General features: G+C 36.8%; 1 protein-coding gene across 1 annotated transcript in view; it reads right to left on the reverse strand.

The window, feature by feature from the left end:
- The window catches only part of CEP85L (centrosomal protein 85L), a 116,443-nt gene that overhangs the window by 14,180 nt on the left and 76,880 nt on the right, over positions 1–25,383 (reverse strand). The window contains exons 4-10 of the mRNA XM_083355503.1: positions 22,143–22,264; positions 10,104–10,221; positions 9,017–9,190; positions 6,629–6,781; positions 4,564–4,718; positions 1,370–1,487; positions 426–476 (exon numbers count right to left, since the gene is read on the reverse strand). Coding sequence (XP_083211629.1) covers positions 426–476; positions 1,370–1,487; positions 4,564–4,718; positions 6,629–6,781; positions 9,017–9,190; positions 10,104–10,221; positions 22,143–22,264 — 891 coding nt within the window. The remainder of the gene's footprint in view (positions 1–425; positions 477–1,369; positions 1,488–4,563; positions 4,719–6,628; positions 6,782–9,016; positions 9,191–10,103; positions 10,222–22,142; positions 22,265–25,383) is intronic.

Consider the following 25,383-nt stretch of genomic DNA (forward strand, 5'->3'; position numbering starts at 1 on the left):
AAAACTGGCAACTATCATCCTGCTCTCTTCCAGCAAAAACTCTACCCCCAGTATCATAAAGCATTCTAGGCAAGTCAGCTAGTCATAAATCAGCAGTCAGGTACACACCGTTAGTCAATAAATTTCCGCCTCACTTCACTGACACAACAGAAGTCCTGCTGAAGGGGGGAATAACTGGTCTGTAAGGATAAGGTTACCCTTTTCTAATGAAGCTGGCCAAGTTATAGCATTTATTCCTTTGTATGATTTATTTTTAGACTTGCAGTTCAGAAAGTTAAATGACTGAAGCAAAATAAATGATTACTTAAATATCACTAACATAATGCTAGTTTATGAAGTGCATTCACAGCTTCCTTTTATGATGAGAATGCTTTCTTTTGATGCAGAAGGTAAACATGAAACCTGTGAAAATCACATTGCATTACCTGTATCTCTAAAGATATTTCAGCGATCCGATTTTGTTGATTGTCTATGACCTGTTGAGGAAAAGAAGGTAATAATATTCTTATTTGTGTTTCTGGTTTCCTGTATCTTTTTGAAGGACATATACTTCCAAAAGATATTGCAACATCACGTTTGGAATTAACAACGCAGAGAGATTGATGGAGCGCTTAGAAGTGTTAATGTTCTGAAGGGCATTTACAGGAGGCTGGAATGAAAGCAATACTAGTCTTTAAAAAGGGACACAGGGGAGTTCCAGTCAGTTTAATATATGCACCTGGAAAATTGGTAGAAATGATAACCAGAAAAGAACTAAAGAATGTTGCTGAATAAAATCGGCATGGATTTCACAAGGTATCCAACCGTCTGGAGCTTTTGAGAATACTAATAATCAGGTTGGTTACTTTGCTGACATTCCTGGCTTTGAAGATGTCTTTGACAAAATTCATCAACAGCTTTTCAGTAAACTTTTCCAGAGGTCATGAGAAAGAAGGACCCATCCATTATGAATTGCTAACCAGTTAAAGCCAGAAAGCAAAGAGTAGGAATCCCATGGACAACTGTAAGCATGGAGGGAAAGCTGGATGAAGATGGTGCCTGGCTCAATCCCAATGAGTTATTCTTAGGTTCTTAGGAAAATATATCTATAAATGTTAAGATAGCAATGGTTGGAATAAAATATCTTCCATTCAATATTATATAAATACATAAATGCTAACAGCAGCAAGTTGGTAGCAACAGGCTTGCGTTGATTTGCCTCCACTCTCAATCTCTGTCTCCCTATCTGAGCACACAGTAATCCTGAGTAAAAGCATTTGCTGGTACTTCTCTTCTTGTGAACGGTAACAGAGAGGAAAAACTAATATGGGAGCAATATAGATCGAAACTGAATCCGCTTGATACCATATGACCATTTTAATGTACTGACCTTGTAAGCCTTCTCATTTTTCTCTTTGAGGCTTTCATTTTCATTCTGAAGTTGTTTTGCGTCCAACATAGGAAGGCGGACACCATCTTCCAGACATTTTTCTACTTTCTGTTGCAAGCTGTCGTTTACATTTCGGTCAGCAAAACAAACAAGCGGACAAGTCAGGGCAAAAGTTTCCATTCAAAGACAAGAAAAATGACATGGATCATTCACACAGCTTCTTCCCATATTGGTTAAATATTATGCCCTCCCCAAAAACAGACCTGTCCACGTAATAGCCCTAAGGCATACAAATGTTCCAGAGCAGGTAAGCAACTTACTTTTACTTACCATCATTTTTCATGGATGAAAATATTATCACAATGAAAATCGTGGTTTAAAATAGAAACAAGACTCTGCTTCAAATATGTATAAACTTTCAGGAGAACACAAAACCACCACGGTGGATTATACTCTCACAAACACAAGAGGTACCAAATGTAAGATGGAAACAATGCACTCAGAGATTTGGCTAACTATCCTTAAATATTTAACCTTTCATCATCTGAACAAGCTGTTTGTTTGTTGTTGCTTCTACCTTTTAGGGTCATGAACTCAAGTGGCCCATACTTTAGGATATTCAAAATGACATACTAAGATAAATTTTTGTTACTATTCGTACTGGAGAATTACCAATTTTTCTTTTAATTACTGTAACAGTTTTTCTCTCTCAAAAAAACCTTATAAAACAAGGATTCCAATTGCCTTATTTTAAGTTCCATTTGCAATTGTTTCCAAATGACATCTAAATGATACCACATGAAACCTGGTAGTTTCAGCCTTTAAAGATGCCACATATTGTTAATTTTGTTGCCGGAAGTTAAAATAGCTAATCTTTTGGATTCTGATAGTTTCTTTCAGGAAACTAAACTAATAAACATACACCAAGAGCCTTGGTGGAGCAGTGGGCTAATGCCTCCTTAAGTAACACCAGCTGCCTGCAATTAGTGCAGGTTCGCATCCCACCAGGCTCAAGGTTGACTCAGCCTTCCATCCTTCCGAGGTAGGTAAAATGAGGACCCAGATTGTTGGGGGCAATTAAGCTGACTTTGTAATAATGCCGCTTGGGGTGTGTGTGAAAGCCCTAATAAGCAGGCATAAACATAGAATGAAGGCTACTGCTAAGCTTGTAAGCCGCCCTGAGTCTTCGGAGAAGGGCGGGATATAAATGGAATTAAAATAAAATAAAAACTTTCCAAACTGACTTTTATCATCTGTAGAGATTAGGTACAGAAGGGAAATTAGAAGAAATTCTTGATGGTTTCATGGCATTTTTCAGACTCTTTCTAATATTTTTTGCTAATTTTTAAGATGTTAGGCAGAGATAAATACTTTCATGCTGCCATGAGCCAAACTGTCCCTCCAATATCATCAGCACACTAGGTAAAAGAAGTGGGTGGAACGTCATAGAGGAGAAACATGTCCCATGACTTGCCCCAAACCGCTTCATTTTATAACAATTTTTTTCTAGGAAGCTTACCACTCTTAATTTCTCTGTAGAGAAAATGATCCCATTTCACTGCAGTGGGAGGAAACAATTTTTTTCTTGTCCAGAGGGAAGCATGTTTTGTTTTTTTTTTGCAGACAGTGAAGTTGAATTTTTATGTCTAAATAAAGAACTGCTTTGCTTTATTCAAAACAGGGAATAATCTTCCAGTCACGTGTACAGAGAAAAGCAGCCCTATTCCCTACAGAAGAAGCCTGGGAAGAGTTCTTCCTGGGTTTGATGCCTTTCATCTCTGGGTGAAAATTTACCAATTTCTACAGGATAGATCTTTTCGATTGTTACGCCACTGTGTGTGAACGCTAAAGTTTTGCAAACTATACTAAGCTGGAAAATTAGCATCAGATAGCCACATATCCTGTCATTGATGGAAGACATATTATAAAATATTAAAAGGACAACAGGTTGGAGAAGCAGTTTTAAACCGGAAGCCAATCATAAATAATCATTTAACTAATGAATTAAATAATTCATTTAATAGAGCTTTTCCACACCTTCCTCCCTAAAAGTGCAATACATAAGCAATCAGAATAGAGCTGGAACGGACCTTGGAGGTCTTCTAATCCGGCCCCCTGCTCAAGGAGACCCTATATCATTTCAGACAAGTAACTGTCCAATCTTTTCTTAGAAACCTCGAGTGATGAAGCACCCACAGCGTCTGAAGGCAAGCTGTTCCACTGGTTAATTGTCCTCACTGTTAGGAAGTTTCTCCTTAACTCCAGGTTGCTTCTCTCCTTTATTAGTTTCTATCCGTTGCTTCTTGTCTTGCCTTCTGGTGCTTTGGAAAATAAATTGACTCCCTCCTCATTGTGACAGCGTCTCATATACTAGAATAGTGCTATCATGTCACCCCTAGTCCTTCTTTTCTCTAGACTGGCCATATCCAATTCCTGCAGCCATTTTTCATAGGCTTTTGTCTCCAGGCCCTTAATCATCTTAGTTGCTCTTCTTTGCACTTTTTAACGAAGTCTTAACATCTTTTTTGTAATGTGGTGACCAAAACTGGATGCAGTATTCCAGATGTGGCCTTACTAAAGCTTTGTAAAGCAGTACTAATAATTCACGTGATTTTGATTCTCTGCCTGTGTTTATACAACCAAGGATTGTATTAGCTTTTTTGTCTGCTGCTGCACACTGCTGACATGTTTAAGTGATCGTCCACTAGGACTCCAAGGTCCCTCTCACAGTTATTGTTTTTGAGCCAGGTCTCGCCTAATCTGTGCTTATATTTTTTATTTTTCCTGCCCAGGTGTAAAACCTTGTTTTTCTCCACATTAAATATCATTTTGTTGGATAGGGACTATTGTTCAAGTCTGTCAAGAACGTTTTGGATTCTGAGCTTGTTTTCTGGGATGTTGGCTATTCCTGCCAGCTTAGTGTCATCTGCAAATTTGATGAGATCCCTTTCTATTCCCTCATCTAAGTCATTTATGAAGATACTGAATAGTACTGGGCCTAAGGCAGAACCTTGTGGTACCCCACTGCTTACTCAATGCATAAAGCACTAATATGTGGCTGCCCTGCCTTCTGTGTGATACAGAAAAGTTTATTTCTACCAACTCCACTAAAGAATTGAATCAGCAGACCACTAGATGCAAATACCTTTTATGCAGCAACACACCCAGAAGGTGACCAATTACGTTACCCGTACCTTTGCACTGCAATTATCAACTCTTTTTCTTTCTTCTTCTGGCACACAAGCTGCAATTCTTTTTCTTTACATTGTGTCTTAGATTCTTCCAATTCCTTTTCTAGGTTAACCATAGTAGCTTTCAGTTGCTTATTTTTTTCTTCAAGGCCCTGTAGCTGTAAAATAGGAAGTTTAAGGGCATCAGACAAAAATCAAAGAAGCTGTGAATTCTAGTCCGTCTTGGGTCATTTGGAGACCATAGCACTCTCTCAGGCCTAGAAAGAAGCCAAGAAGCCAAACCACTTCCCAAAAAAGATTGCCAAAAAATTCAGCAAGGACTTGGAAGGGGAGGGAGGGAGGGAGGGAGGGAGGGAGGGAGGGAGGGAGGGAGGAAGGAAGGAAGGAAGGAAGGAAGGAAGGAAGGAAGGAAGGAAGGAAGGAAGGAAGGTTGGTTTTCCCATAGACTTGCAAGAATGAAATCTGTTCTCTTGGCACAATTCAAAAAGACAAATGCAAAGTAAAAGAAAATAATTTGCAGAGGCTATCAAAGTAAAGGAGCATGGCCACTGACTTTTAATATTGTCTAGAAATCATCATTTTTACAAATAATAAAGATCTCAAAGGATAATACAGAACTGGTGAAGCTTCATGGGTGAGAAATGAAATGTCTTAAAAGAAAAATCAAAAAGTCCAGTTTCCTTTTTTAAAAAAGCACTTTTAGGACAAGGAATAAGGCACACAACTTCCAGTATTGCTGATTCTTTCTGAAGTTTCTAAAATGCAACATACCGTAATTCTTTTTAATTTCTTCTTTTCTGAGCCATTTATAAATCCAAAAGATGCAACTAAAATTTTGTCTGGCAAAAGTAAAATGTTTCAGGTCTGCTGTTTTTTCTAATATAATAATCCTTAAGGCATTTTATCATATCTAATTGAAAAATGTTTCATTTTAAGGATAGGGGGAAATCTCATTTTCAACAATGTTTATAATGTAAATTTGTAATGTAAAAAACTAATTATTTTGTATTATCCTGACAGATTATCTTGGGCTTTTCTTGAAAATTAATTCTGTAATTATGAAAACCCCACACCTATTAATTTTCTTAAATCCAGGAGTACAAGATGTTAAAGATAATATATGTACTGCAACAACTAGATTATTATAAAATTGAAGATTAATATTGTTTTTCATAATTAGTTTTTCCTTAAACACAATCATGTGCGTGCACACATACTCATTCCCCCCACACACACAAAGTGATGTATCTGTCAATTTAAAATCTTACAGGCTAAACAAAAATTTTAGACAAGCATTTTTTATTTGTGCATTACGATTTTCTCTTTCTTCCTTCTGGAGAAACTCTTACATAACTTCTGGAAAGCAGAACCGGGAGGCTGCAGGAGAGACTAGGAACTGATGCCCCAACAGTGGGCTATTGCACTGGTATAGGAATTGTCAGAATCCATTTATATCATATTCATAAATGGAATGTTTCAAACATTATTCCATGGATTCTGCCATCTCCCGAAGAGAAGAGAATAGATGTGTATTGAACCGGTATTAGGCATTTCAAAGGAAAGGAGAAGCCTTTTGAACTGGGGAAACAAAAGGGGGGGCTAGCATCTGGCTTTTGTCACGGAAGAGAGCAATAAACATGAAGGGTCCTAAATTCCTTTTTCCCACGAGATGGATGATACGAGAGAAAGGATGGGGGACTGACCAAATGGGGTTAAGCGGGGTTAAACCGGGAACTCTTTATAAGGGTTTACTTCGTGGGATAATATTAAGTCCTGTCTCGTTCCCTACAACCAAGCATGTCATAGTAAAGATTCTTTTTGGAATAGATTTGACTCCAAGAATTTTGTCTTCCTAAGACGTGGTTTGGGGTGGGTCCTGACAGGAACACTGTTGGATTTATGCCTGTATAGTCAATAATTCTGAACACAATTGATTGTTAAAGGGATATCTGTTAAAAGTGTGGAAACTGTATAGAGTACATTGTGGGCAGGTAGGAAGCACTAAAATGTATCATTCAGCAAAACCTTCGAAGGAGCTGCTTTTAAAGCAAAACAACACATCAATTACCTCTTTACTTTGCCTCTCAATATCATCCAGTGTTGGCAAATCAGCTAGGTATTTTTCAAGTGTTTCAATTCGTCTCTGTTTCTCTTTATTTTGTTCCAATTCTTTCTGGCATTTCTTTTTTAGGCTATTTATGTACCTGTCTCGGGTTTTGAGCTAGAAAAAAGTTAAGGTTAGATGTAAAAGGCAAAGTAAGAAACCAAGAAAAAAAGAATAGGTTGATTTATCCTTCAAGCTCAATCACCATTATTTTCAGTGTTATCTATTTATATATTACTAAAATGTAACCTTGAATTAGTAAGTGCATCATAGGACAATAATTTTTGAACCAAGATACTTCAAATGGGCTAACTTACAGAATGTGTCCAAAAACTGGGGGTTAGGACTCCCATGGAATTGAAATTTGGCAAATCTATATACTGTAAAGCATTTTATGATATAAAAATAATCATAAAACAGTTTTAAGATATGATACTTCAGGTCACAAAATATTTCATGGGCTCATGTTTGACTGTGCTATACAGTTCAACGTGGGCTATTTTCAAGGCAGATACATTTCTGAATCTATCCTAACTTTTCCTATTAAGGCAGTGTATTATAAGTTCTGTCATTGTAGAAGGCATTGAGGAATCTGATAAGGAAATATCACTGAAACGATAAACCCAATAGGGCAAGGGTTGCTTAGTATTTTAATAAAAATAATGTCTGTGAAAAGATAAACAGGATGTAATATAACGCTGATTTTTTTCCAAAGACTGCACACTTTTGCTTAGTGTAATATTTCCATAATTAAACATTTTTACAGGATTTACCTACATGTCTATACAAGCTATGTCTTGTTTTATTAATGCCAGCACTCTAGAGACCAATTAAATTCTGCTTCCTGAGATTAGCTGCCTCAACAGGAAAAAAAAACCTCTTCAAAGTAGCATAATTTTTATTACTGCTGGTACAGTATGCCTAAAATATTAAAAAAAAACTGCATAAATAGCTTTGCTTAGTGGTTTTCTGAATGATGTATTCACTTCAAATAAATACAAAACATTTTTACAAACACAAAAGCTACTTATATTTAGTATATATTACCACCTATTACATACCTTATTATTTAAGTTCACTAATCACATTAAAAATTACATACCACTTGTATTAGTTTTGATTATCATAAAACCTAGTAGAGATTACTAGTTAAAAATGCATTAAAAGAACAAAGATAAACTAGAAACAGAATAACTGAATGTCATGCTAACAGGAGTGATCAGCAAGCTAGTGGAAAAAATATTATGGGTTTTATCAAAAGCTATTTTAAAATTTTATTTATTTATTCAATTTGTGTAACTGCTGACATCACTAATATGACTGTGACTCACAACAGCATCAAAAGTGAAAGAAAACTTTTTACTTGATATCCTTTAGTTGATTTATTTTTATCTATATTGAAAAACATCATATATATTGAAGTTTTGTGTTTTAACATTTTTATTGATAGCTTTGTATGTTTCAATGTTTATACTGATTTGTTTCAGGATATATTGATACAAAGCTATCAATAAAACATTAAAATACAAAACCGTTCAATGCTAAAGGCCATAGCCTGCACAATTTGATTCGTAAGATTGGACAATACTATTTTGCATATTTTTATCCATTTTCATAACTAGCAGAAGCTTAGCAAATATTTTCTTCATTGTCACATTGTGCAGAGCTGTAGAGAGTTTTGCTGAAATATATGATTTTATGGTGAATTTTATAATTTCTCTTTAAGTCTTTCTTTCTCTGGTGGCTATAATCTGAAACAAAACAAAATCTGACGGTAACATTAATAAAGGACAGAAAAAACAATGGTGAAACTGATTTAACTATGCAAATTAGGGGAGGGGTCCCAAACCCCCAAGGCTGCAAACCAGCACCAGTCTGCGGCGTGCCGGATATCGGACAGAACAAATGAGCAAAGCCCTCTCCGGTCCAAAGAAAAGTGTCTCTCCATGGAACAGGTTCCTGGTGGCGAAAAGGTTGGGGGCCTCTGCACTAGGGTAATAACATGAAGTATATATACAGTTTATCCTACAAGGGAATGAGTTGGATGTAGAGTAGTCATTTCAACTTAACTCTCACTTAAATCAATGAGACTTGTTGTCACAAGCAATTTGCCCAGCTGATTTCAACAAAACTAATATTCCATTATCTTTATCTGGAAATATAGGGCACTATAAAGCAATCTAGAAGAAACATTTTTCTCCATTATACAAAATGGGAAAATTACCCTAACGAATGATCTAAAGATCTAGTAAATAAATCTGCCGGCTACAATGCAGCACACATGACTAAGCAATGTATGTATGCTTGTATTATAGAGATCAAATGATTCAATAACATCAGTATGAGACTCACCTTCTCTTCCATTTTCTTTTTATCTTCATTGGATCTGTTTACTATTTCCTTCAAAAACTCACTGAGCTGTAGCTCCTTATTTTGTACTGATACAAGCTTAACTTGCTCCCTTTCACACTGGGTCAAAGATCTCTCTGCAATTTGAGATGGCATTGATGCTTTCTCATACTGAGGCTGGTTTAGGAAAAGAAGAAGAAGAAAAAGATTAGAAAAAGGATTCCTTGAAGAAACTGTTACTAACCACCGCACGCACAGTTGAAGGAAAGCTCTTCAAAAAGGTTCTCCTACTGGAATTTTTGACTCAAGTTAACTGCTGGCAAGATAGGGATGGTTGTGAGGTGCCAGCAGTTGACAGATGAGCCTTCTTTCTTCCTGAATGAGACCTTGGGGATACGCTGGGGTGGGGAGCAGGGATACTGTTTTCCTTGCAGCCCACAGCTTCCATTGTGCTTCTTTACCCAGCAAAGTGGCACAGAGTTCCGCGGGTCAGCCAAGGAGGAATGAAGGAATGATTTCTAACCCTCCCTGCCAGTTTTCCACAAGCAAAATCAATGAGAAAGCCAGCAGGAATTTGGAAGTTATTCCCGATTTTTCCCTGTCTGTCGTCTGTTTCTTTGTTTAGGTAAGGAAATATCTATCAAAGGATGACTCCACAAGTCATAGGTTTTCTAGTATGCAAAAGCATATCAATGAGAAAAGTAAAGGAAAAGCACCTATATGATCAAAAGTCTGTATTCTAAAGTCATACTGTTACTCAAACCTCTAATGATACAATAATAGATAATATTAGTGATATGTATATAATGAAACTTTAGATGTTTAAATGTCAAAGCATTTAAATGTAATATGTGTCAATTTGAATCCCGTGTAAGGAAATAATAACGCATATACTGAACTGATTTCAAATGATATTCAAGTGCGTCAGTGCTCCTTTACACTACGCATCAAATTTCTTTCATACTTCAAACTGTGGAAAGTGGGATGTTTTATTATAATGTTAATATAAATTTGTCCTTAAGGATGTTGAATTATTCAGGATTTTCGCTAAACTAATAATAACAAATACAGATCAAAAACCTCATCTTACCTGGAAACTATTCATGTATGATTCTTCACAATTTACAATGTGCCCTAATCTTGCTTGTTGAGCTCGTAGTTCATTCTCTCTTATTTTCTGATACAGAAGGTTAATTTGCTGATTTTGCCTGGAAGTTATAAGAAAGGAAAAAGTCAAGTTACTGGCAGGATTTCCTGCTGGCTGTGGGCAAAAGCAGCTGAATGTCTTACTAGGGTTGACTTGTTACACTAAAAAAACCCAAGGATCAATGCTAATATTTTCATTAATTTTTAAGCAATTAGCTAGAACAACTTTAATTTTCATAATCTGAACCTTAAAAAGAGAATGTAAAAGATGGTGGCTATTCAAAAAGCATATCAAAACAAACTCTACAGGAATATCTTCAGTTCTGCACATAATCCTCTAAGTCTCTGGAGTTATCTGACAATAAAAGTCTCATGACTTGTGCATTTCATTGTTGATAATGTGGCTATAATCCTTTGGTACCTCGACAGCTGTTACTAGTAATCTACTATGTAACTCCATGTTGATAAGGCTTTACTAAAAAAAAAATGCAGCATGCACTTCACACTATGATCCCAGAAATCTACCCAACATGTGACAACTGAAATAATATGACAACAGTGGTAGTCTAGAAATAATACTAGCATCTTTCAGATTCTTAAATTTAACTTGTTAAAGGTCCTCAAGTTTCTGCTATAAAGAAATTCAAATTCACATACCAAAATGAAATGATTTGCTCTCAAAGTCAATCATGGTGTGTTTTTTTTTTAAAAAAAACACGTATACTTCAGTTAAGGTGTTTAAAATCCTTAAAAAAAATAACTTGGATCCATTATTTCTTTCCAAGGTGCTTTTAATTTCTCCCTTGCTGAAAGCCCCTATTCATTTGAGCACATTTTGCAAAGTAAGTTGCAGTTATCACACAGTAAAATATCGATCATTTTGATATTTGATAAGTTGCACTTATCAGAGTAAAATATCAATCACAATCATTTGTTCTCAATGATAAAATAAGCTGCACCTACATGACAGACTCCTGTACATATTGAGTGCTGCTTAATTGTGATTCATTAATTAATTAGGCAGCTTACCTGTCTTCTTTCTTTAGTGGATAGAAACAGAAGCAATAACTCTCTGTAACTACCAAAGAGAAGCAGAGTGATCCAAACAATTAATATCTTTTCCACTAAACCTAATTAAGAAGAAATTAGCCTGGACAGCCGCAGAGGTGGTGATTGCACGATGTTCCAGGAGGATATGTCTGGGGAAATGGTATCCTAGAAACTGAAGATCCTTCCTTACAAGATATCCAGAATCATATAATCATAAGAGTTGGAATCAGGCATTTAAGCCATTGAGCCCACCTCCCATCTTGGGGCAAGAATTCAAATTAAAGCATCCATGACAGATGGTTATCCAGCTTCTGCTTTAACATATTTAGTGACCAAAGAGCCCGTAGTTAGACTGCCAAATAGCTCTGAGTATCAGGAAGCCTTTTCTAAGAATCAATAAGAACCTACTTTCCTGCAACTTCAATCTATTATTTCATGTCCTTGCTATGGAGCAATGGAGAACATGTCTTGCTCTTCAGTCTGACATATTTCAAATATTTAAAGAATTCTATTGTATTCCCAGTCTCTTCTCATGATTAAGCATTCTCCATTCCTTTAAACTCTCTTCTTTTTAGTCCTTGGTTATTCTAACTCCTCTTTCTCTGAATGTTCCAGGTTATTTGAATCCTCTTAATATGAAATACCAGTGCTGGACACAATACTGGAGATGAGGTCTACCAATCCACAGTTACAGTGAACCTATTACTTTCTGTGACTTCCTATCAAAATGATGTATACGATCCACCTTCTTTTAACCTCTCAGAGAAGAGATAGACAGATAATATGTCATACCCCCATGGACAGGTTTTACATGACTTCAATGTGGATTTTATTTATTTAAGAAAATTTATATGGCTGCCCAATTTACTCTCAGCTTACAAAGATAAAAAACCAATATAAAAAATAATAAAAAAGCAATAACGCTCCCCACCCCTCTGGCGACAACTATCAAATAAGCCACTTCATGGTATATAAATGGCGGTATATAAATCTAAATAAATAAATAAATTAAATAAACTTCATGTGTTCCATTCCACTGTGGGGTCCCCAGGCCTGTTGGCAAAGGCAGATTTTCAGGGTCTTGCAAAAAAGTGTCAAGGTGGGAGCCAATCTTAACTCCACAAATATGATTTTCAGGGAAGGAGCCACCAGGAAGAAGGTTCTTCTTCTAGGTCCCACTAGATGGGCCTCCTTAGGAGGGGATCTGTAGAATTCCATGCCTCCACACTCTGGTGGGTTGGGTAGAGTGACATGATCTGGATAGTTCCAAAAGCCATTGCACTATATATAGTCATCTAAAACGTGAAAATCTGTTAGTTCAACGGTAGAGGGTTTGAACCATATAAAAGAACATCTAGGTATCCATTTTCTTAAAAGTCCCATTAAGGATGAAACTAGTCATGGGGTACCTCGTTAGTCAATATTCCTATGATATGAAAAGTATTCCTCAGTTTATGAATTCTAAAACTACCTTGGCAACCCCGTCATATTACTGATTCATATTCAATTTGCAATGAAATAATATTGACAGGTTTTTTTCCCCTCATCCTAGAATGCCCCATCCAGAGTAATCCACTGTATTCTCCAACCAACGCATCTCATAACAGCTCTACTACCTTCCTAAAGGAGAGAAGATTGTTTCTTAATTCATGGATTTTATTATTATGCAAATCTATTTATCGCATTTCTATCCTGCCAATCAGGATACAAATTCTGGGCAATTTTGTTATGCAAAGAATAGAGTTTATCCATTAAAGATGTAGTTTTGTATGTTACAGATATATGTCTCCTAATATATATGCCATATGCCAACACACTGTTTTATTATCAAGGCAGCCGCAACTGAAAGGAAATTTATTAGGCCTGTATAAACAACTGTCAATTTGTCAGTGTTGATCTCTTACAAAATACTGAGCATATTTCTCGACTGAACTTTTCTGAGCTGGTCACTCTTTTCACATCTTTTGTTCAAATTTCCCTTTCTGAATAAAGCCAAACATCAATTTTTTAAGATTAGTGAACACCTTCTAATATTGATAGCAACCTTAAATAAAAATCAGTAACATGCTGTTTCCACGTTACACAATTGAACTGATATAACACTGATGATATGCAAAGTTCTGTTTACAGCAACAGGCATTCCATAACAGGATTGTGCTTCATGAGGATGATTAGCCGTCCAAGTGCACACATATAGACAATATACTGACGGCTCTACAGCTGATATTGCATTCTATGATTCATTATAGGTTATTCTTCTTTATCACTTCCATTTTTTCCCTTTCACACAAAACTGTATCTTTTGTTTTGAAAATATTTTATTAATTTCAAGTTTTACAATCATAAGTAGTTAATAAACAACTTGGTGTCTGGGTTCCTTTATCATTCAGTGGTATATATTAACTTTCATTCAAAAAAATCCAATTCTACACCATCCAATATTTCCCTGGTCCTCTCTTCTTCTAATAATAATCATTTTTCCACACTATGCAAGTATAATTCTTAGTGCTACTAATACCTATACAATTAAACATGCAATATAAACATCTTCATCATGTTTCTAATACTATACAGTGTCAATAATATCAGTTTATAATGTCTTCTCTAGCCAAAACATATCTCAAATGTATTTACAATCAGAGTTCCCTTATTCAATCCGTATCCTGTTTTTTCTTTTTTTTTCAATTTTAATTTCCCATCAATATTCAAAATAACTTTATCAATTATCATTTTTCTCATAATTACATTTGGGTAACTAAAAGCTTTCCTTATACCGACCTTCTTAGTATTTTTATATTTCCCATCTTATAAAAAATTGTTATCCTAGCTACAAATCACATCCTTCTAATTTATAATGGTCCTTTTATTTCTAACTATTGTCTATTCTTTTAATCATATTCAAACTCCATTAGATGGTATAATATCTCATCTAATTAGTCAGAATCTCTTATTTCTTCAGTCTTACTCTAGCTTTCTTCCTTTGCCAAATAACTTTACAAGTCAATGCATTTAGGTCCCCAAGCATTTCTTCCTCTGTTTCTGTATATATTATTTGGAATATAAAGACAATTTAATTAAAGTGTTTTTGTAAAAATGCTTAATCCATTTATAGTCGTTAAACAGCCTCCATTTTCTTTCTCCTTCAGTTTCTCGTTTAGTTTCTTGTTCCCCAGTTTTCAATTATGCTTCCTAGTCCTCAAATATGTTGTTCTCAAATATGTTCTGATGTCTTAAAAAGCGAAATGTCTTTCCCATTTCCGGTGTTATATCTGGTCTTCCAAATTTTTATTTATCTGTGCCTGTCTGTTGGTTTTTTCTTTTGAATCCTCTATCTTTATGTCAGTTTCCTCTATTTTTTCTTCTGGTTTCTGAGTTGCTAGTTCATTCTTTGGTCATTTTCTGAATGTTTTTTGCTTGTAAGTTTAAGTTGGAGAGTTGCTCACTTATGTTATTTAAATTATTTTTAGTCTCCTCATAATTTAAAACAATTGTCTCTTGAATTGATTTCAACATGGAAACAATTTCTTTCCGAAGCCCATTTACATTTTCTTGTTGATTATCCATGTTTCTTCCAAAGAGAAATAGTCCAGAAGCAACTTTCCCACTGTTTCTTAATATTTCTTGATAATTCTTGAAACTAAGTCAGTCAATATTTGTAATCCAGGCTGGCCAATTTAGAATGGTTTCTTGTCTCCTTCATACAGATAAAACAGCCCAAAGATTTTTTTCCCCTTTTCCCAGCTGCAATCTGCAAAAGTGAAAGTTTCCACAAATAACAAAGAGCCTTATCTAAGTCCAGGCTTCGAGCCAAATTTTCTTTAAGTATAATAAATTGTAATGCCAAGGTTTACCACTAGATGTCGTAAACAACCATCTTCCAGCTTTTAAGTCCAAAGCTATTTCACTAACTTTCCAAATATCTTCAAAAAGAAATTCTTAAAAATACTTTTAGCTCCCAAATTTGTCAAAGCTATGTCTCTATATTAAATCCAAATTAATCTTGTAGTTTTCTCTAATTTCCCCCCAAAGAAAAGTTATTCAACGCTTCTCTTTTCCTGAGAGAATGGGGCAGAAATTCCCCTTCTCTCTATCATCTGGTGGATTCTTTGATTTGGGAATTCTTTTTTCCAGGAAGAGGTTTTAAAATGATAAAGAGAGGGTTGTTCTCACCCAGTTCCATCCGTGTTGTTCAGAGGTTGCTAGTTAGTGCTTATTTTGGGGTTGTCACTGGCTTCTGGCTGGCCTCATAAATGTGGCCAGTCTTTCTTCTCCCAGTTTGAAGGGCTTCCTCAGATCAAACGGAAGGGCCACTGCCCCTCCGCAATCGACAAGGTCCCCTTCTTCTTTGTTGCCTCTCCGGGATGACTTTAGACCGTTTTCAGGGTCCCCAGCAGAGCGAAATCGGACGTGAAAAATATCCCACACAAAACTGTGTCTTATTGGAGAGGTATAAATCTTCCCTTGAGAAGACTGGAAAATATGCTGATGTTTATTTTCTTTGTACAAGTCCTCCACTGTTTTATTGGAACACTGAGGCCACTTTGTTCTCCGCCCTTTCTTCCTGTTAATATAAATGCTGATTAAATTTTTACCTAATTTCTTCCTATTGAGTTTAATAAAACCTGAAATTGGCTATTTCAAAATCCAGTTCTAAGATTCTTCTTTCTTTTCTCCTCTACATATATTTTAAACATACTGCATATAATTGGCAGGCGGTGGCACATAAACAGGTGCTAAGAGGCAATAGGTATTCAGTTATACACTTAATCTTCACATGTATAATATTTATTTATAAATGCTGACTGAAACTGTGTGGCTTCTATCACTCGTCCAATGAATATAACTTAAATATGGACAAACCTGAAATATTGGAGGGGGGTGTTTCTTCTTGTTTTATGTACAGCTTTCAAATTCAGAATAATATGTGTTCAATAAGATAAAACATGGTATTTTATATATGTATGGGTTTATTTTAAAATTTACAATAAGTCTGAAAATAACTTTTTAGACTAACAGAGAAACCATTCCAATTCCACCGCCTTTGCTTTTTGAGGGAGGAGGGAATCTGATTTTGATATAAACTAAGGACTAAACAGTTAATTCAGGTGAAATAATATCTTCAGCTACTATATTTGATTCCAGGCCTGCATTATCTTTTTCTTTAAAAGTTCAGTAACCAAGTCAATTATTCTGAAGTCAATTTTATATACAGTTTATTCAGAAATATTTTATACAATTTTGTTTGAAAAACTCTTGGCATAACACAGGTACATAAATACCAGCTATATGTTTAAGTGAGAAAAGTTTCTTGGCAAGATTTCAGAAGTGATTTGCCATTGTCTGCTTCCTAGAGATGAGACAGAATGACTGGACCAATATCACCCAGTTGGCTTTGTGCCTCACAATCTCCTGGTTTCTATCCTGGTGCCTTAATTACTACATCAAACTGGACCTCTTATTGCCTTTGCTTTAGTGAAATTCTTGTCATATTCTTGTCCAAGCATAAGATAAGAATAGGAAAAAATTATTTTAATTTATTCTGGATATTAATTCTTGTTTTTTTCAAATGAAAAACAGCATGTATATATTTCATTGATATAAATCTATGGTGAAGCCAGATTTAGAGCAGTGGAAGAAGTCCAACTATGTGTGAGTGGATATCTACTCATGCAATGGAACTTTCCTTTGCTCTCTTTCAATCCGATGCCAATTCTCTGGTACATAACTGAGAAGTCATGGGCTTTTCAAGAAGGTGAGAGGATCTGTTATGCTATCAGATGCTCTTCCATTATTGCACGCCTTTGCTACCAATGATGCCTAGTTTTATTACTCTGCTCTGAAAAGCATATTCCAAAACTCAAAACAAGAAAACAGCCATCCCACAAATTTCTTCAGAATTATTTTTATTCTGTTCAAAAAGGATTACTTTTAAGTAAGCGTGCCTACGTTTTCAGCTATAAAAGAACAAAAGGGTTGAAGCATTGTTTCTACAAACCAGGCTTATAAAATGAATAGCTCTATAGCACTCATAGAGAGCATTCCCTCTCCATTATAGCATTAGAACTTGGCATTAGAACTGAAGCTGATTAACAGTAACATTCCTTCCAAAAGGGCATAGCTTAGTGGAATCCTAAGAAATTACATTAGCTACTTGTTAGATGGTTTTTAGAAAGAACAAGTGGGACCCTGTAACCCATGTTGGAATGCATTCCCAATATATATTAGGCAGTGTAAAAAAAAAGAGCAATCACAGAAAAAGAGCAAGAACAGCTCAACTGTGCAAAATTGAGCTTGTTTCTGAATATTTAAAAGTACATCCAAACAGCACGCAATTCAATAGAGTATGAGGCAACTGAATTCACATGAACAGTGGACTTGCTAGGAGGAATTCTAAGGTAGAATTTAATCATATTAAATTTAAGACCAATTCTTTGATATAACTCAATTATGCATCAAGAAATATCAATATGGCTTTGTTCTGCCACTGATAAAGTCAAAGCAAATACAACAGTACATGGAACAAAAAACATGTATTTAATCAACAGACTCACAATGTTAACCATATTTCTATTAATGATAATCAGTGATCATCACATTTCTATTATGATGATCAGCTTCAGAATTTCAAGTATTATTGTATTACTCCTCCAAATCTTAACCTTTGAGTTTATCTTTCCCAAAAAAAAGCCTTTTAAACACCACAGTGCTTGTTTAACAGAGAACACACCTATTATTTCCAGGGACTTATGTCATGTGCCTAGCATCTAGAATTTATTCACACTACCATTCTAGGTAATCCTTGCCAATAAACAGTGCCAGTATTAGCACGAACACTTCAGTAATAGTCTGCCATGGGCCAATCAAGGTCAAAACAATTTAAAATATTGTAAAGCAGTAGTTGCATAGTGTAGGTTATTTTCAAGAGAGCCACGTCAAGGCACAAATGTAATACTATGCAAAATCATAAGAAAATACTACTCCCTCTAGTGTTAAAATGTAGTGTTTAATAATTGCAAAATAATGAACATAATGAGGCAATATAAAAAATAAAGCAAAACTAAATCATATGGCAGTCAGGAAGAAGGGAATAGGAAAATTCTCATGCCTTCACACCTTTATTATATTCATCTAATGTGATGCACTATAAACTACAATTTCAATTAAACTGTTACTGGAATGAAACTCTCAAAATTTCTTAATGAATTATCTTCAAAGAGTCATGAACTCTTTTTATCTTTCAGTCAATCCATGTGATCAGAAGTAATGCTGAGAATGAGAACATGTATTTCCTTATGGACCAAGTGGTTATCTTTTTGTATCAAGGAAATGTCAATCATAGCCCAAAACATATATAAGAGTATACCTTTACCATAACGATTTCAGTATGGATGTCACTTTTTTAATAAAATCATATCCTTTTGTTTTTATTATATGCTTTTCTTCATACAAGTATGATGGGCTGAAAAGCAAAGAACCCTAGGCACACCGAAAGGAAGACTACTGGTCCCATAAAAATGTAAAAAGAGAAGACTAGACAGGGCCCCATAACTGATGAAATATGGATGTAGGCAACCATATGCATCAAATGCTGTACATCAGGGCTTTTCAACCAGTGGTACGGGTACCACCTGTGGTACATTGGCACCTGGCAGGTGGTACGCGACCATCCTAGAAAAGTGGTAGCAGGGGAGGGGAATGAGCTGAACTAGTGGCAGCACCGCACAAGCCTGAGCGAGAGATGGCTGGAGCTGCAGGGCTGTCTGGGCTCAGCGGAAGTGCCAGGATCAGCGCCAGGCTCCAGCTGGAGCTCAGTGCTGAGCCCAGAAGAAGCGCCGATCAGCTGGAATGTTGCAGCATCCCCAGGGTCTTGTGATTTACAAATGCTTCGCAACTGATTCATATTTATGATGGTCACAGTGTCCTAGGGTCATGTGAAGTGACCAAAACCTGCTGCAACCACCCAGCAGATGGGGGAAATAAAAACCAACCCCCCACTGCCAATCCTCAACAGAAATGCTCACAACAATGAAAACCTCAGACAGGAGGAAGAGCACCGCCGGGCGGGCAGGCAGGCAGGTGTCTTGCTCGGCTCTGGCTTGGGGGGGGCACTTTTTTCAGTGCCATTGTAACTTCAAACAGTCACTAAGTGAACTGTTGTAAGTTGATGACTACCTGTACTTCATCACTTTTTTCCTTTTTTTGTCATCAAGTTTTTGGCACCTTGCTAGGCGACTGGTGGTACTTGGATGTTGCCATATCCTAAAAGTGGTACAACAGGTGAAAAGGTTGAAAAGCCCTGCTGTACATAAATCTTCAGGAACAACACTTTGCAAAATGTTTACTGGTTTAAAGTGAAATGGAGCAATTCCATAGTATTGTTCAACTTTAATTGCATCTTGTTTAATGACATTACATTTTATATATCAGTGTAGTTTAATACAGAACCTTGTCACCAGAGATCAAATATTCAGCATTATCCTATAATAGTATATTTTATTTATTTATTTTATTAAATTTTTATGCTGTCCATCTCTCCTATAAGGCAATTCTGGGGGCTTACAAGTATAAAGACAAATAGAAAAATTATTAAGAAAAATTATTAAAATACATTAAAGCATTACAACTATACAAATTAAAATTTTTAAAGTATACAAAATTGTGCATACATTATATTCACAAGATAATATGCAAGAACCACTATATTTAGATTTAGATTTTATTAGATATATATACCGCCCTTTTCCCGTAGGACTCAGAGTGGTTTACAAGGTGTTTAAAACATCAATACAAAAATTAAAAAACAATTAAAAATGATTAAATTCAGTCCCTGAAGTAGAAATATAAAAACCCCAATTAAAACTCTCCGCCTGGGATGGAAAGCTCAAAGAGCCAGGTCTTCAGGTCCCGGCGAAATGAGCGAAGGTTGGGGGCAGTCCTAAGCTCCACGGGCAGCTGGTTCCAAAGGGCAGGCGCACCCACAGAGAAGGCCCTCCCCCTGGGTGTTATTCGCCAGCAGTCTTTTACCGGTGGCACCCTGAGAAGGCCATCCCTGTGGGAGCACACAGGACGAAGGGAACTTGATGCTGGCAGCAGGTGTTCCATCAAATATCCCGGACCCAAGCCATTTAGGGCTTTATAGGTAGGTCATCACCAGCACCTTGAATCTCACCCAGAGGGCAACCGGAAGCCAATGCAGCTCACGGAGTAGAGGTGTTACATGGGAGTATCGGGAAACCCCCATCACAACTCGCACAGCTGCATTCTGCACCAGCTGAAGCCTCCGAATGGTCCTCAAGGGCAGCCCCATGTAGAGAGCGTTGCAGTAGTCTAACCGGGAGGTCACGAGCGCATGAGTGACTGTGCATAGGGCATCTCGGTCCAGGTAGGGTCGCAACTGGCGCACCAGGCGAACCTGGGCAAAAGCCCCCCTGGTCACGGCTATGTGATTTTCAAAACTGAGCCGCGAATCCAGGAGGACGCCCAAGTTGTGAGCCCTATCAACGGGGGGGGAACACCCCCCCATTTTTAATGATGGAATAGATTAGTTAACCCGAGATGCCGGTATGCACAGCCACTCAGTCTTGGCAGGATTGAGACAAAGACTGTTTCTCCCCATCCAGACCCGGGCCGCCTCCAGGCAATGGGACATCACGGCAAGGGCATCACTGGTTTGGTTCGGGGTGGAGAAAAAAAGTTGGGTATCATCAGCATACTGATGGTACCCCATCTCGAAACCACGAATGATCTTGCCCAGCGGCTTCATATAGATGTTGAACAGGAGAGGAGAGAGAACCGACCCCTGAGGAACTCCACAAACAAGAGGCCTCGGGGCGGATCTCTGTCCTCCCGTCAACACTGACTGCGAGTGGCCCAGGAGATAGGAGAACCACTGTAAAACAGTGCCTCCCACTCCCAACCCCCTGAGCCGCCGCAGTAGGATACCATGGTCGATGGTATCAAAAGCCCCTGAGAGATCTAATAGGACTAGGACAGAGGAACAACCCCTGTCCCGAGCCTGCCAGAGATCATTCTCCAGTGCGACCAATGCCGTCTCCATGCTGTACCCGGGCCTGAAACCCGACTGGTACGGGTCAAGATAATCAGTTTCCTCCAGGAACAAAGGAAGCTGATGTGCCACCACACTCTCAACAACCTTCGCCAAAAAGCGAAGGTTGGAGACCGGACGATAGTTGTTCAAAATCGCTGGGTCCAGGGCAGGCTTCTTGAGAAGGGGCCTCACCACCGCCTCCTTCAAGGCGGCGGGGAAAACACCCTCCCTCAAGGAGGCAGTTATTATTGCCTGGAACCGGCTTCGTGTCTCCTCCCGAGCCGCATAAATCAGCCAGGAGGGACACAGGTCCAATAAACAGGTGGTGGAGCTCAGCCTCCCCATAATCCTGTCCACATCATCAGGGGAAACAGGATCGAACTCCGTCCAGATAACATGCTCAAGACCGTCTGATTCCTCCACGTCAGACTCTGCCCAGTCAGAGTCCAAACCAGCCCGGATTTGAGCGATTTTGTCCGTCAGATGGTGACTAAACTCCTCGGCCCAACCCTGTAAGGGGTCCTCCCTCACCTCCTGGTTAAGAAGGGAGTGCGTCATCCCAAACAGGGCGGCCGGGCCATTATCTGCGGACGCGATGAGGGCAGCGAAGTAATTAGCCTTCGCCGTCCTCATCACCGCGAGATAAGACCTTATAAAGGTTCTTAACTGCAATCGGTCAGATTCGGATCGGCTGGACCTCCAACCGCTCTCTAGACCCCGTCTCCGTCTACATAGAGGTACACAGTTACACACCATAAACTCTAAATATGTTTCTATTACCTAAAACAACCCCAGTGCTCACTACTCAAAGAGGACAAAATAAGAGACTGCCTTGCTTTGCAAGGCAAGTGAGAAGCAAATTGAGGCCACAATAGATTTACTTACCGATCAATCACAATTTCTTTTTGCCTTAACAGCCCTTCTTTAATTTTCATCAGGGACTCCCAATTATTATAGTCCTGAAAGTTTGTAGCTGGATAACTCTGATGATATGATCCACCCAGAACCTGCACAAAAATATGCATAAAAACACCATTAATAAATCAGAAAATGAGAAAACTCTATCTTCCCCTTATATTTACACATTTATAACATGTATCAAGGTGCTTAGCCATTGATAAACAGCCAATAGCCAATATACTTCATGAATGTATTTTGGAAACTATAAATATCCATGTTTCTTCTTTCTTTAAGGTATCAGTTTCACATTTTATAGAAGCTTTAATCTGCAGTATTTCTATCTATGTTTTCTTTTAAGGAAGTGAAATCTATCTGAAGAATTAAGACAGATTTTATTTTCTGCATTGACATCATCCTGGGATCCATTGGTTATATTTTGGAGGCAATAAATATCTCATATTGAGAAGCTGGGCCACTGACAGTTTCTGCAACATTTCAATGAAGATTGTAGATAATAAAACTATATAAACAAAAAATGTATTCTTTATTTTTTCTTTACAATGACTTATGAAATTCAGCTGTATGTAGGGCTCAGGAGTGGTTTCATAAATTAGCCAGATATTTAAAAAAAAAGCTAAGCACAGTTGGATTGTTTATGCATACAAGACAGACTGCCAATAAATCCCAGAATTGTAGGCTGCACTGGAAGTTGAAAAATTTCCGAAGGAAGGCAATGGTTAAACCAACTTTGTGCTGTTGCCAAAAACTTACACAAATATGTCTGTGTAACCACTAGTTAAGCTTGACCAGAGGACATTTTTTCCTATCGAGCAGGGGGACTGGATCTGATGATTAAATGCCACTTCCTACTCTACAATTGTCTTCTGAATATCAGTATGATATTTTAAAAGAAACATATTCAGCTCAGTAGGCATGTATGAGAGCCTGTCTGGTGTAGTGGTTAAAGCCATTAGGCTAGAAACCAGGAGACAGTGTGTCTACTCCTAGCTGAATGACTTTGCGCCACTCATTTTCTTCCTCAGCCCTAGAAGACGACAATGGCAAACCAATTCCAAAAACATTGCTTAAAAAGCTGCAAGGAAAAAAACAACAACAACATACATGCCTAAGAAAATATAGGTAGTCCTCGACATACAAAGTGTCACTTAGTGACCATTCAAAATTACAATAGACCCTGATAAAGGGAGCTATGACCCAGTTTTGAAGTTCTGACCAGCACACACACACATACAAGGTCACATGACAATATTCTGGGCCCTTGGCAAAGTTGCATATGACTGCAACTTATGACAGTTTTGCCGGGGCTCAATAATGGTTGTAATCCAAGGACTAGCTGTACTGTTCTACAACCAGAAGAATGTTTTCTAGATCATCTGTACTACTGTAGTACTGGTTCCTTTCTCAAAGCTCCCTATGAGTTTGTTTTATTGCAGCATGTAAGGGCATATGCCAGATACACACTGTGTATCCTTTTTCTTAAAATGTATAGATACCAGACTTGAAAAATTTAAGACACTGTATTTGCATTAACTTATCAGTATAAGCTAATTTATTTAATTGTCATTTATCTCAACTATTTTTCCTACTTAAATCAACTTTTAAATAATTTCGTAAAAGAAATGCTGATTCAATCAGATCAATCTGGGTAGTTTACAGTACACTATTTTACCAGTACCAGTAACATAACTTATTTGACTAACAGGTATTCAGAACAGATGAACTTTTGATTCTATAGAGTACATAGTACTGAATTCTCACAGCAAGTTCTGAATCAGAAAAAAAAATCCTGCATGACTAAAAGACCGATTATGTGACATTTCTAAATATTAAAAGGTAGTGTCCTAAAAGAGTCAGTAAGTCAATTTAATTAATCAGTAATTAACTAACTTGGAAGAATCAAAAAGATTAAGAATAAACTATTTTATAACTATAGCTGAATTGCTTCTGAAGCCCAATACAACAGTTTTGTAATAAGACATGTTTTACTTTCAGTATATACCAGAAATACTCTATAGACCAATGAAGGTTACATAAAAGTAAGCTTGGATTTGGCTTCTATATTTTAGTATTGTAAACATTAGGATGAATAAATTGTAAAGAAAAAAATACAATATTTAGAACATGCAATGTGAATATACTGGTTAAAATAAAGAACTTTGCGTGCTTAGAATTTCCTAAAATCTTAGCCTTTGGACTTTGTATTTGGGAAAGATTCTTTTATTACAAAACATAAAAAAAATTTATGTATGTTTATAGCTTTTTCCTCCAAAAATTATACTAATGGACTCTGCATATATGTATATTCTTACTACTGTATAATGTGACAGAAGATTTGATCAACACAAGCAACCACCTAAGAAATGCAGAAACCTTATATTCTGAATTCAGTGGGTCAAATCACATATGATCACCTATACTATTCTCAGCTTCTGAGTAACAATTTAGTGCAGATTCATTTAGCAATTTTACATCTAGGCAGGAAATATTTCATGGAGCTTAAATGAGCTATTTTACCTACTCTTTTTCTCTGGTTACTATATTAATATTTGATGTGAGGAAAAATATTTCTCTGTCTAATATGTAATGTTCTAATTCATCTCTATCTTTTGTAACACTTTTACAATCAACACATTTCATTGAGAGAAATACTTGCAAAGAGTTTACATACTCATGGATCAGTTACAAAAATTTAATACAGAAAATATCTAATACATTAACAAATTCTGCGAAAATCTACACTAAAGTTAGTCACACATTTTCAGAAATTTTCAACTTATATTCTGGCCAATGTTATGGAGAACACTTTTAGGTGCACTTCAGATGACATTCAGAGCAAGCGTGTCTGGAATTTTCCAGAGATAACAGTAGGTCTCTCCTAAGTATAGAAACACTTGTTTTAATAAGTGTTTATATTATCTTCTCATTACAGTGAAATTTACTAAAGATCATTACACTCCTTCACCTTCTTTGAAGCTCTTAGAGCCCTATTAATTTTTAAAGGCCTATCAATTTTTAAATTATGGAATAAAAAGTATAACATTATTCCAATTTATTACTATATGATTGAATGAAACCATACATTTAAGAAGTAAAAAAAATGCCAAATATTTGGGCTAAATAACTGATTGATATAACTGTGGCTAATATTCATTGGCACCTTAATCGCTCACCAAACTGGCTCTATGAAACTAACTATGAAATGAAG

The sequence above is a fragment of the Vipera ursinii genome, assembly GCF_947247035.1.
Source record: "Vipera ursinii genome assembly, chromosome: 1".
NCBI lineage: Eukaryota > Metazoa > Chordata > Lepidosauria > Squamata > Viperidae > Vipera > Vipera ursinii.